At 44.2% G+C, this 13,426-nt stretch overlaps 1 protein-coding gene across 5 annotated transcripts in view; it reads right to left on the reverse strand.

Moving 5' to 3' along the window:
• Positions 1-343: 343 nt before the first annotated feature.
• CYFIP2 (cytoplasmic FMR1 interacting protein 2) overlaps positions 344-13,426 on the reverse strand; it is a 53,709-nt gene continuing 40,626 nt past the window's right edge. For all 5 annotated transcript variants that reach the window (XM_051793527.1, XM_051793523.1, XM_051793524.1 and 2 more), the window contains 5 exons: positions 10,419-10,491; positions 9,823-9,917; positions 5,625-5,863; positions 5,027-5,174; positions 344-4,477 (listed from right to left, as the gene is read on the reverse strand). In XM_051793527.1, coding sequence (XP_051649487.1) covers positions 4,310-4,477; positions 5,027-5,174; positions 5,625-5,863; positions 9,823-9,917; positions 10,419-10,491 — 723 coding nt within the window. In that variant the 3' untranslated portion in view covers positions 344-4,309. The remainder of the gene's footprint in view (positions 4,478-5,026; positions 5,175-5,624; positions 5,864-9,822; positions 9,918-10,418; positions 10,492-13,426) is intronic.

The raw sequence follows: 13,426 nt of genomic DNA on the forward strand, positions 1-13,426 counted from the left end.
TGGTAATGATAGGAAATTAGCTCTCCTCAGTTTAGCTTTGTTTTCAGTAGAGCCTGTCAAATTGTATCACAAATAATTATATAATTTTTCCCTCCACTGACTCCCTAATAATAAAACAAGTTTTCATATAAATATTTGTTGTGCCAGGAAGTTTTTCTCTAAGATCATTAACTTTTTGATAGGAAAATATGTCTGTTCTCTGTTGACCAAAATGCCTCATTTTTTTTTCTTTGGTTTCGACAAAAGCTCAACATTTTTATCAGCTTAGCTTTTCCTTTGTGCCAAGTGAAATGGGAGGCTCTTCCTAAATAACAGATATCACAATGACAATGACACCACAAAGTAAAGTCTGCCCATTTCATGAATGAGCCCAATTTTTATTTCTCTTCATCACAAAAGTCATCCCACATTTGTTGTACACACTGTTGGTTGCTGTGTTACAGGACATATGACCAGGTACCAGATGCTTTACTCTTGCAGAAGCACTTCTAATGGAGATGGAAGCTTCTGTTGGCTGTATTTCAGAACAACAGCAAAAAATACAAAATCAAAATATCATCTTCAGCTGCATAGCAAATATGGATCAAAAATTTAACACTGTATCAGATCACAAGCGTAAATATACCTCACCATAAATAAAATTCATTGTACAAAATAACTCAAGCAGCTTTTCATACAAATATGGTACATTTGACAACAGTTTTGGAGAATATTTTCTTGGGTTTTTTTACACCTTCAATTCTTTTTTCTTTTTTTCTCAAACATACATGAACCTACTGGACTGGAGTAATACAGGAGAAAAAGGACCAATGTTGTTCAGTGCTACTAAGTGCTGTCAGACTTTAAAAGGAAAACCACTGAAGTGCTGAGCTTGAACTAGTTTGCTTCCCCTTTCTATTGTAGCATTGAAAGTCAAGTGTAGCATCATTCCAGAAAAGCATGTGCACTGCCAATAGTCACATTTTATAATGGCAAAGCCAGAGGGAACATTAAAATAACCTGGTCTGACTTCATTCATGACACAGGCCATCCTTTCTCCCGCCCTGTAATTCCTGCATTGAGCCAACAACTTGTCTTTGAAGTAGACATTCCAAGTGGTGGCTGGTGGATCCCAGGGAGTTTGCAGACTACTTCAGCATAAGGAGGAAAATATAGGTAAAAAAGCAAATCCATAGTTGCTGGACTTGGAAGTATTCAGACAGGGGTCAACATTTCCCTAGGAAAAGAACATTAGGGGTCTCCACATTATAAAGGGCTGAAAACTACAGGATTGGAGCATATCTGCAAGAAAGACACCCAAATTTGGCAGAATGTCTTTAAGTGTGGAGAATATGCCCAAACCTGTGGCAATCTGTTACTATTTAGCTCTACTGCCACAATTTGCTCCCTATTTCCATTAACAGTGATGACATTAAAAAAAGGATGGAGGAAAAAAAATCCACTTTCATGGAGTTGTTTGAAGACCTAAGTCTGGACCTCTTTCTTATACACAGTCAAGGAGGATGAAAGAACTGAAGCTAAAGACTATCTGAATCTTTGAGATAATCAAAGGACAGTAACATCAAATCTCAGAAATTAAGACTGTAAGATTATTCCTAGCTGATATCTCATACGACTTGAGCAATAAGGCAAAACATCTGCATACACTCTACAGTCAAAACAGTTTACATTTCATTCATGCACTTTGACATTTTGCTCAAAATATTTAATCCCTTTGAATCTGAAGGGATTTTACATTTTTGCCAGCAAATCCAAGGGCAACAAATAGATTTCATTTACCTGTTCTTTCAAGTACGTGCAACGGTGTTTTGCAGGGTTTCAGGAACCATTATGGCAAAACTACAGCAAAAGAATGCAAAGAGTTTTACAGGTTTAGGTGAAATATCTCACAACTCACTTCAGACCTAAACAGATGCAAACAGGCATTTAAATTCACCTTACTACATCCCATTTTGTAGATAGCTGAGACCGGGCCATTTGGTACAGTTCATCCTTCTGTAGCAACCTCTTGCTCATGCTGGTTTCTGGAAAGACTCCAACATCCCATAATAACAGATGCAGGAGGACATTTAATTTGTGCTGTGCCTAGAGGTGGCTCTGAGAGCCAGACAGGGACTTGTGCCACCTTTTCAGCAACACTTTCATACCAAAATAACAAGCACTTACTATTTAGGTCAGGAAAAACTGGATCTTGGTTGGATCTATCTTCCTCATATCTTGTTTTCCACAAAAAATAAAGTGCTTAATTCTCCTCTTCCTTTTAAAAATATATATCTTTAAATAGCCTCACTCCAGTAGTGTAGAAGTGTTGGAACATGATGGAAAAACAGAACTGACATCCTTAGTGGAAGAGTAAATAGAGAGCAAGGGCCCTGTTAGTGTCAGCAAGTTCCAGATGCTCTTCTGCTGCTCTTCCTCACAACACGGAGGAAACAACTCGCCTTGTTGGGCTGGGTCCTTCCCCGCCACTCCAGGATTTCAGCCAGACTTCCTGAGATTTCAGTTTACTTTCAGGTTACTGTGCTGCACAATTTCCTCCCTGCAGTTGAAATGTCTGTCTCAGTAATTAAAGGAATCTCAAGGTGTGAAAATGTCCAGCACTTGTCATGTGTGGGGTATTTATTGATTTCTGTGGGAGTCAGTGATGAAGATCCAAGAGAAGGTCCAAGATCATCTCTTGCCAACACTTTGGCTGTTGTTTCCTAACACAAAATACCCCAGCTGGGACATTCCTAGTAATTAATTCTATGTTCCTTTTGAGAGAATTAACGCCCAGGCTCTGCCTTTTAACATCTGTAACAGCATACAGTTTACAAGGCATGATGAAATGCATGAAAGGAACATATATTATCACATCTGTATACTGTCACAGCAATTATCTGCTGTGACCAGGCTAAAGCTGAGGAAACATTGCCAGTGGTGAGGCTGGGATCATTTTCTCTTGGAGCACGTGGTTTAATCTCCTTTAACTTCAAGCACAAGCTTTTCTATCACTCCAGTGACACTACTGAGGGGAAGCAAGGAAGACCATGAGTTATGAAATCCTCCTTCAAATTCCACCTGAATTTGTTCTCATTATCCAGGGATCTTAGATTAGCTGAGTAGGAAAAGGAAACAGACTCCAGTATTCCCTCTGAAAGCCTTTAAACTTGCAAAATTCTTGGTATTTTTTGATGCTTATCCTATGTTTTACCTCTTCTAAACAATTACATCATTTCTGAGTGATGGGAAGTTTCCTAAGCCCTGCTGATAGTCACCCTTCTCTGAAGAAAGGTATTTGGTCACTGTGCCTCTAGGAATTTGTGTAAACCAAGGGAAAACAGCATCCCTGAACATACAGAGATTATACACCCCAGCTCTCATCCTTGGCTGAAGATCAAAGATCCCGTATGTTCAAGGTACCTACACCTGCATCCTGCCAGGACCAGTGATTATTTCCACCCGAGTTAATATGTTCAAGAGCACATTCACATGAATGCAGCCTCTTCTGTAGTCCATAGGAAATCTGATTTAGTCCATGGAAGATGTGTCTTCAGGGGAGAACCTCTGCTTTAAAATAAGTGGATGTCCCACAGCAGGGAAAAAGCCAGGCCATTTTCTCTTTCCCCAGCTCTCTGAAGTGCTCAGGAGTTATTTGGTGACTACATCACTGCTATTCTGAAGCCCACATGCCAAAGCTCCCTCTAACAAATGCTGGAGAGGCCGAGAGCATGAAGCCCACCCAGCCTGGGGCACACAGCCATCCACGACCCCCCTGGCAGGGCTCCTCTGCACCCATCGCTTCATCCTCAGGGCGCTGCCATCAGTGCCATCCTGCCTTCATCCCTTCTTCCCCTCCAAGAGTGAATCAGGGACTTTTCTTCAGCCCCTCCTGCTCTGTGGCCGGTGGCACATGTCACTGGGGGGCTGATTTGCCCCCCTGCTCCTGCGGTGGGAGCGGGTTCCCGGCGCTATGGAAGCATGGGACTCTTCCAGCAGGACCCCCCCACAGGGGGCTGCAGTATGGCTTCAGTGACGTGTCTGACCGAGTGAATCACAGGGAGAAACCGGACCACTTCATGGAATAAAAGCACGTTTTGCCCACCCACCCCCACCCACCCCCAAGTCCGAAAGCTACAAGTAAAACCGATCACAGGGATGGTACAGAGGAACATGCACTCAAACGGGGCCGAGGGGAAGATGCGTCCTCGGGTGTAGAGGCAGACCCAGCATCACTTCGCTGCCAGGTCTCACACCAAGTTTACCCCTCCCAGCTGGTTTGGGTTCAGTCCCTTCTCCCTTCCCAACCCACGTGGGGTCCATGTCCACACTAGCAGGTGGTGGCCAGCGACTGGTGGATTGGGGGCTGGAAGCAGCGCACGTGCTCCACCGTGGAACTGTCTGTTTCCACCGACTTCATGTACTTGTTTAGGATGGCAAAAATCTCGTTGTTCAGGATTTGATACTTCCTGATCCTGTCTGCCATCTTCTTCAAGGGCTGGAGGGATGGCGGGGGAGAAAAACAGTAGATGAAGAGTCTTATGTCATCTGATCAGCTAGAAAGTAACAGTACCTCTGACCTGCTGCTGGAAACCTGTGCTAGAGCAAAGCAGCTATAACACGTGTTACTGTTCCACTTAGCACTTCCCAGGGACTGGTGACTTGCTTCATTATAGGGTTGGATGACTCAAGCCAGAGCATTAACAAGATCAGTGAGTGGTCCTAAGTTAACTGTTCCAAAGTTTAGACTCCCAGCTGCTTATTGATAAAGCCACCAAGATCACAGGATGGAAATACCATCTCCTCAGGTCCTGCTTCCCATCCCAGGAAGAAGGGAAAGCTTTGGGAGAAAAAAGATTTGATTTTCAAGCCAATTAAAACCTTTGCCTCTCTGCTGAGACTGCAGCTGGAAACCTTAGAGTGAATGTGTCCAGTTTAATAAAGTTAACACTGGGCATGGTTGTAATTGATGAGTTTGGACAAAGCAACATAGAAAACAGAGGAGTGTGTTAGTTCAGGTCCTTTGGGACCTCACCCTTCAACTTACCACGTTTTTTATGATTTCATCCTTCCCATCCTGCCTCTGCACCTTCAGCAGGTGGTAGCAGAAGTCAAAGAGGTCAAAGCGCCGTTGCTGTCCAAGGAGAACAATAATAGAGCAACCTGCCCAGTTCAGACCATCTCCAAAGCACTGCCTGGAAGGAGGACAGGGAGATGGGGTGGGGAGAGATAACAGGATAGAGTCAGGCAAAAGAAGCACCATGGCACCAGGAACTTTCTTTGGTGAATTCCTAGGGAAATCAGGTTCAGTCCTACTCCTAGAAAGTGGGTGTACACCAAGAGAAACGGAACTCAGAAGGAGATATGCAGAATTACACTCAGGCCAGGCTGTGCAGGGTGAATCACAGGGTGAGATGGGTGAGGACCTAGTCTTAGGTTGTTGGCCCATCTACCCACCTCCTCTGGGCACGTTCCTTTACCTTGCTCTTTTCTCCAGCTGTTCTGATAGAAAGCCTTCTGAGCATCAGTTTATATCCATGCACAGCAACATCAAGGACCCATGTTCCCCCTCTACCTCCACAGTGGCCGAGGCTGTCCCTGCAGCTGAGGCCACCTCGGAGGCCTGCCGGCCCCTGGACACTCACTCTGCAGTGAACTCGTTGGTGCCCACGGGGATGCAGTACACGAACTGCATGGCGCTCCAGAGCCGGTGGAACTCCACACACTCATCCACGTGCATGACCCCGTTGGTCGGGGGCGGCCCGCGCCAGATGGGGTCCTGCAGGTAGCTCCGGATCCGCGTCAGGATCACCTCGAACATGGACAGCCCGCAGCACAGCCGCTCCTTGGTCAGCAGGTCACCCTCCCGGGCGATGGCTATTTGCTGGGGAGGAGGACAACCAAAGGAGCAGAAGTGATGATGTGGCACAGACAGACACCCTCGCGGGACTTAACACTTCCTGGTCTCTCCCCGGCTCTTTCAAAGTTAACACAGACCCCATGGAAGGTCCAACCTTACCTCTGATGGCTGCTCCCATGGCACTTCCCACCAGAGAATACTCAACCCTCAAACAGAAGGAGACTTCATATTGTGTTCAGTTATATTTTACCAACCTCAGTATCTTTTGGAATAACTATGTACATCAGAAAACGAAAAGTGAAGGCAAAGCTCTGATCAGAAATACTGATCCTTAATTCTGCTAGCATGCTGTTCTGTTCTGCTAGTGCTACTCAGCATTGCTGGGTTTCATGTCGCCATTTCTGCAGATTATGAAAATAAAACAGGAGAGAACAGGGACATTTTGCTTCCCAGGACATTGCCATCATCTCTTTAAAATGTAGATGGCCCAGGGCTTACTTGATTTCTTTTGTAGTTAGGGTTAAAAAGCTCTGAGCAAGATGAGAAGCCACTGGAACCTTAATACTGGAAAACCTGTGGTTTATAAGAAAGTCAAATAATACTTTTTCCAGATGTGGAAGCTTTACATGTATGGACAATTTCTGTGACATTCCTGCTCAGATTTAGATATACAAATCTGGAATGGCTCCACTGGATGGAGTTATTTTGGCTTTTACACTAAAGGAAAATGAAAAGAGAATCAACTTCGTTTCATCCCCATTGCTCCCGCAGGAAAAAAAATGGGGATTTTAAAAAAGCAAGCAGGGGCTGCCCCTGGGAGCAGTGACCCCCCTGAGCTCACTGACTGGAGCTGTGGTGCAAGCTTGGGGGTCACTTGCTGCCCTATTTATTGCTGTTCCAAAGCATGACTGACTTCTGTTTGCAGAGCTGCCAACAATAACACAGGAAATGGGAGCTGAGTGCTGTCAGAGCCGTGCCTGTGGATGTGGGAGGCTCCAGCTCTGCCGTGCTCACCCTGGTAGATGAGAGGCTGCCCCGGCCCCACAGGCAGAGCCTTTTACCCCTCTCACCACTTTGGCAGAGACGCAGAGCAAGCGTGACACTTCCTGAGACCCCGTGTGTCCTACAGGACTTCCTGGAGCCTTAAGTAGTTTTTAAGTATTTGCTCCATTTCCAGCTATCCCTGTAATGCCTATGAAAATATTATCCCAATCAGAGTCATGATGGGGACTCAGAGCAGCTGGGACAAAGGGCAGGGACATGTCCTGGCCAGACGTTAAGAACATGAATTATGCTCCGTTTACTCGGGTCACCTTCATTCCACTATGAAAAATTTATGAGTGTGCCTGCACACCCCCCTTCCTGACTATTAGTTTATGCTGGAAGTAACCTAAAGCATTTTTAGTTTGGTGGTTCTTGAAAGTAGAAGCATGATAATTCTTGTTTGTGTCACAATTTCAAGGATGTTCTGGGAACCTCAGCTCAGTTAATGTTCAACTAATAGCAAATATCATGGGAAAGCTGTATTGGTCTGCAGAGGCCAGATTGGGTCCGAGATCCCTAAACCTGTTAAACTCAGGAATAATATCACCAGTTCCATGGCACACACCTGCATGTGTTTGCTTAGCAAGTAAAGATTTATTTTATCCAGCTTTTTGATAGCTAAATGCTGTACACTTTCCCTGTCTTCACCCGCTCCAGGCTCTTATGGGTGCAGATCTGCAGACACCAGTCTATCATGGCAAAATGAGGACACAATAGAAGCAGAGCCATTTCAAATGTAAATTAGGTGTTAGCATTACTGTTTGCTAAGATACAGTGATAAAAGTGGTACTTTGGATAACAAACTTCTCCAGTGATCTTAGTAAACTGTTTCTGAAGAAGTCTTAATTTAGAAAGGGAGGCATATGGCTTACAATGCAGTAGTGCCATCAGCTATGCACATTCACAGACAGAATTTGGTTCTAAAATTCATCACAGTAAGACCAGTCTTTGATACAGGACTGCCATCCTTGGGTGGATATCTAACATGGGGAAGGCAGCTGGAGAGCTGTTGACCTTGTGGCCAGAGCTGCCTCACAGTCTGGGGTCCCACTGATTTCTAAGATCAGGAGAGGAAGGATAGTCTCAAGATAAACTGTCAAAGGATGCCACTGTGCTGGCTCAACTATTCCCTCTGTCTTCAGAAGGAAAGGCTTCTGTTACTTCCAGTGAAAAAAACAGACTGACCAAGCAAGGATTTGAAAATCCCTTACTAAATACTCCTATGGTCAGTATTAAAAGGGAGAGGATTCCTTTAATGAACCACTTTGATGCCCCTGGTTCTTTATGAATGACCCATCAAACAGCTGCTTCTGGATTCCCAATTTAAAGTAATTATTTACAACAATCACTGACAGTTTTCCTGCCATTGCACAGGAATGATTTTCCAGTTTTGATTTTCCAGTTTTTGAACCTCTTTTACAGACCTTTAACTGGTGAGCTTGCCAGAACCCTACCCAAAACCTGCAAAGACTGATACATCCCCACTAATTCTGGCTCAGCCCCTTCACAGCACAGAATTCTATGAAATGCAGAGGGCCACCTTTTGGGAGAGGCATCTAGAAGGCATCGTCTACTCAGATTCTGAACAATTGCTAAAAGGCATTTATGCATTCTGCAGGAAATATCCCATATGGCCTGTGTCCAAAACTGCATTTCCAAAATGCATGTCCAAAACTGCATAAGGAGCAAGCTTAGAAGCTATGGAGGCACCTATAGAAAGCGATTCTTGTGTTCATTTACATTTGAGCTCAAAAAAAAAAAATCTGGTACCCAACTGTACCTGTGTGATGAATATGGGAACAGTTTACAGAAATATTATATTTTAGTTGGACATGAAGTACCTTTTGTTTTCATCACTGTTATAACTATGGCAGGGATAAGCAACGAGTGACTCTAATAGCAGATTTCAATGATGATTTTGCATGGAAAGAAGGAAAGATAGAAAGACCAACACAAACACACAAAAACACAGAGGTGAATTCTTTTTCTCGAGTGTCTCCTTTAAAAGGAAGTGTCTACAAAGTAAGACAAAGCCCTCAGTTATCCAGCCAATTTCTTTGTTTCAGATGATTTCCAATGATACGAAGTTCAAAATGTCCTTCATTCATCAGAAAAAAAAAACCATGAGAAAAAAATCAACAAGTTTCTGCCTGCCATAGATCTGTCACCTCATACAGCTGAGTGTTCATTCCGTTCCCTCAGCAGTACATTACAGAAAAAGGGTGTTGATTTATTTGATACTTTGAATGTTTTCTACCCCATCAACCCCATTAAGTGGGCACTCGAAGTTTGGTTATTACTGTCAGTGGAGCTCAAATTTTGCCCATTACATTGACCAGTCTATGGATGTATTTTAAACCATACTCAGTTTCTGCACAAGGGATCTTTCCCAAGCTGAGACCTACGTCAAGAAGATACTTTAATGGAGCCATAATTTTAAGCATGTGCTAAAGCTCTAAGCATGTGCTAGGAGGGGAACCATTCTCAGATGTATTCCTTGACAGGGATGAACTTAAAATAGACCAAGCTGCAGCCCTAAAATGAGAACCCCAAAAGTGATGGCAATTGATTAAGTTAGGGATAGCTCTGCAAAGTTTCCCCTCAAACCACTCCAGCAATTCTCCATCTTTTTAAAATGGAGAAGGAGAGTTTTTCAGAGTTGTTCTGATTCAGAACTGGCTTCTAGCACACTTGCCTTACAGCTCCCTGCCAGGTCTCCTGACCAGAGGCAGAAGCACAACATCACTGGACCCACTCACAGATTTCCCTTCAGGGTGTCTGCTAGGGCAAGGATTCTGATTTGCTTGTCCAATTGATGTTTTGCAGAAAAAAAAATAAATCAATGAAAAAAAAAAAAGGATCACTGTCCCAAGGCCAAACAGGCCGTCCGGGGACTGCTACGAGTTTTCAACAGCCATCCCTTTCAATGAAATCCTTACCTGCGGAGTGCCCAGCCTCTCTATTAAGGGAACCAGGTGAAGTGGGGCATACTTGGCTTCGAGACGCTTCATGCGCACCTCCAAGCGTTCTCCTTCTGTCAAGCGAGCAGCAAACAGTGAAATGAGAGGAGGAAGTGGAGACCCGCAATTTCCGCCGAGTTTGCTCAGAGCTGCCCCCCAGCAACCATCCAAGGGGACTGTGGATCAGGGAGCCAAACCGACAGCAATGAGGGCACCAGTGATGCAGAGAAGGGAGAGATGTGCGATTGCAGTCTCAGCAGCAGCTTTATCACACATGTCCAAAAGCATGTCCCTGCTACCGATCGCTCCTGCTGGGATGGACATTTCATGCTGTCATTCTCCAAAGAGGCTGTGAAATGGCTTTAAAACCTGAAGGGAACCCCCAAACTGACTGAGGTTTCAGGCTACAGGAAATGCACCCTTGGCTTTTGTTTGCACCTGATGTTTGGCTGTATTCACTTATCTGTTTGGAGGGGGAAACAGGGCTAGAACTAATCCTCAGCAGAAATGGGAGAGAACCAGCTTCTGGGCAGAGACCTCTGAGTCTGCCCACTGCTTCCCTCTCAGCTTCTTACCTTTGATGTAGACCCTGGGCAAAATATTTTGGAAGGGAGCAGCATGCAGCAAATCACAAACTTCTTCCTGGGACTGAGGCAGGAAGAAAGAAAGATAAAGTAAGTTAAAAAATACCTACAGGGGATTCGTGAACGGCTCAGGGACCTGGGCAACACTACAACAGTTCATGCCTACAGCACCTATTCAAATCCAACCCAGCTCAGTAGCAACTCCAACAGTTTGAACCTAAATGAACTAAAACTGGAAGAAATACCTCAACTTAAGACAGGAAGTTTCCCCTACACGAATAAGTTACTTCCTGCCTGTACAAGGCCAGACCTTTATATTTATTTTCTGTCCTATTTACTAGCACTGCAAGCAAGGGGGGGATAAAGAACACAGAGGTTTCAGTTTCATCTTACCCTGATGAATTCCTGCTGTCTGTTCTTACAGAGAGTGCCCAGGTGGAAATTACCCTTTGGCTTAGTTATTTTAGGAAGTGTACATGTAAAATATAGCGATGTGTGGCTCTACTGCAAATAGGTACATCACACATTGGTCTGAAATGATTTGTTTCTTCGTATGGTGTTCTCAGCCAGGGCTATCAGAATCCCAGTGGTGCAGGCACCAGGGAGAATAAAACAGAAGTCCAGAGAGGAATAACATCATGAGATGCCACCTGAGGGGATGCATGCCAATGCACTTGAGAAAAAATAATCCCAAACACAGATGCACAAGGAGGAGAAACCTAGAAATAGGCAGGTGGAGACTGAGGAGCGATGGCTGACAGTACATTGTATACGAGTCTGCAATGGGAAACAGCAGCAAGGAAACCAAAGCTGTTTAACACAGAGGCACCGCGTCACGACAAGGCATCAGCCTGCTCCTACAAAAGCCTAGTCCTAGGACATGCTTCCAGTTCTGAGCTTATTGTAGAGATGTAGACACACTCGAAAGCAGATCATGACAGCGCAGCAAAAGATATCTGGGGGCCAGATGGAATGACTCGTCTGGGTCTGTTCGGGATGCAGGGTGGGATTCCCCACCTTCCAGCCAAGAGGACAGTGTAGCATGGAGCTGCAGGAGGCTGTACTGGCGCATGGATGCCGGGATGAGAGCAAGTTTGTGGGAGTGCAGTTTGTGACACAGTGCTGGAGGGACAGGAACAGTCTGGGGTCCCTCCAAGGGCAGAGAGATGCTGGTGCTAACAGAGTGGGCCTATCACCTTAGTTGTTTTGTTTGTAAAAGGCTATTCATTCCTAGATGAATGTTCTTCCACTGCTGTTTCCATCTGATAAAGAGAGTATTTTCACCATTTGTAGCCTGCATTCATCTGATATCTGTCCCAAAATTAGTCATGCTATTAATAGACCTCTTCCCCCAAGGCCCATTAACTGAGAGTACAAATTCTGCCTCGAAATTTAGTCCCAAGCAACCCCTCATTCTTCAGACTTAAACAATAAAAAGGGGTAAAATGGGACAGACTGAGCATCTGCACTAGAGCAATTTTTGCCAGCAAATACCACCAGGCTTAGATCACTCAGACAGCTCTGAAGGTAACTGCACCATAAAAGCAATTCCTCCTGCTGCACAAGAACTCCATTAGAGGGAAAATTTTGTTCTGTGATGGCTCTATGAATCTGACACCTTCCAGAAAGTGGGAACCAGTGCAGCTGCGTGCAAAATGGCTTTATATTCTGAATCTACTTCTGTGGGGAAAAACAGGGAATCAGAAAGGGAGAGACTTTTTTTGGCACAGAAAGTGGGCAGATGTGGACTTGGATGGGCAATCTTCCTAAAGAGATCCCTAAATTCCCACCATCTTTGCTTTATTTTCTGCTATTCTAAAATGCCATTACAGTGCTGATGTACAGTTCCTGGGACTGAAGGAATATTGTTTCATTGAAATGAAGGATTTCTAAAAGAAACGTGTCCCTTAAGTCTCCATTTAAAGATGGGACAGAAAAGGCAAGTGCAGTACATCCAGCATAAAACCCAACACTGAGAACAGCAGAAAGCACTGACCAAGCCACAAAAGAAATAGAAACTGCCAGAATATAGTTGGCAACTCTGGTCATTCTATAAAAGCCAAGCTGCTGAGTAATATACATCTCTCTAGTTTTCTTAATCTTCAGCAGTCACTGCTCACTGAAAGTGTTTGATACACCCCATCAGGAACTAAAGTCTCTTGATCTGGAGTTAAAATGCAAGGGCAGAAATATATATATTTTGAGTACATGCAGAGACTTTCAGTTTTTCCTGTGCTTTATTGCTGGATAAAACTTGGAATCATTGAATTTCCTTCTGGTTTTGCTCTGAACTTTCTGGCTTTGGTTGGAATCCCATCTTATGCTAGGGAAGCCTATCTGAAATAACCCTGCCAAAACCATTATTACATAAAATATGCATATTTCATGTAAAATTGTGTCATTGAACACTCCCCAGTTGGCTCTAGGCCAAACTATGAGATAAATTCATCACAAAGTAAATTTACGTGTGAAAAGCTAGACGGTAGGAAGATGAGTGGCACTCAGCCACAGCCTTTGCCCCACACTAGAAAGGGCATCACATGAGCTGAGAGACTTCTGCACATGTAAAACACCTGTGGCAGGGGGCAATACAGAGTTGTCACTCCAGCTATTTTCAGTGAGGATGTCATAGGAAATATATCATCAGCTCTTCTCAGATTTCCTTCCTGTTGAATTGCTTTATCCATATCACCATTAGAATCAATCAGGTTGTTTTCATTGCACTAGCACCCTAAAAGAGCAAAGGGCTCAAATCTACATCTCACTGTACAAAACACGTGTATAAAAAAGTATTGATCCCTGCCCCAGAGAGCTTACAATCTAGAAATAAACTCCAGTTGGTTTTATTTCTGAGAAGGATGAACAAGGGGTAGCTTTGGGTCCAAAAATTAAATCTAGATCTTCCAGTATTCAGATTCACCTTCAGCAATCCCAGAGGCATGACCAAGTGCCAGTACACACCATCCCCATGGACATGCCCAAAGACTCCAATAACACAG

Source organism: Manacus candei, unplaced genomic scaffold (assembly GCF_025592945.1).
Source record: "Manacus candei isolate 608988 ecotype Guabito, Panama unplaced genomic scaffold, ASM2559294v1 h1tg000037l, whole genome shotgun sequence".
NCBI lineage: Eukaryota > Metazoa > Chordata > Aves > Passeriformes > Pipridae > Manacus > Manacus candei.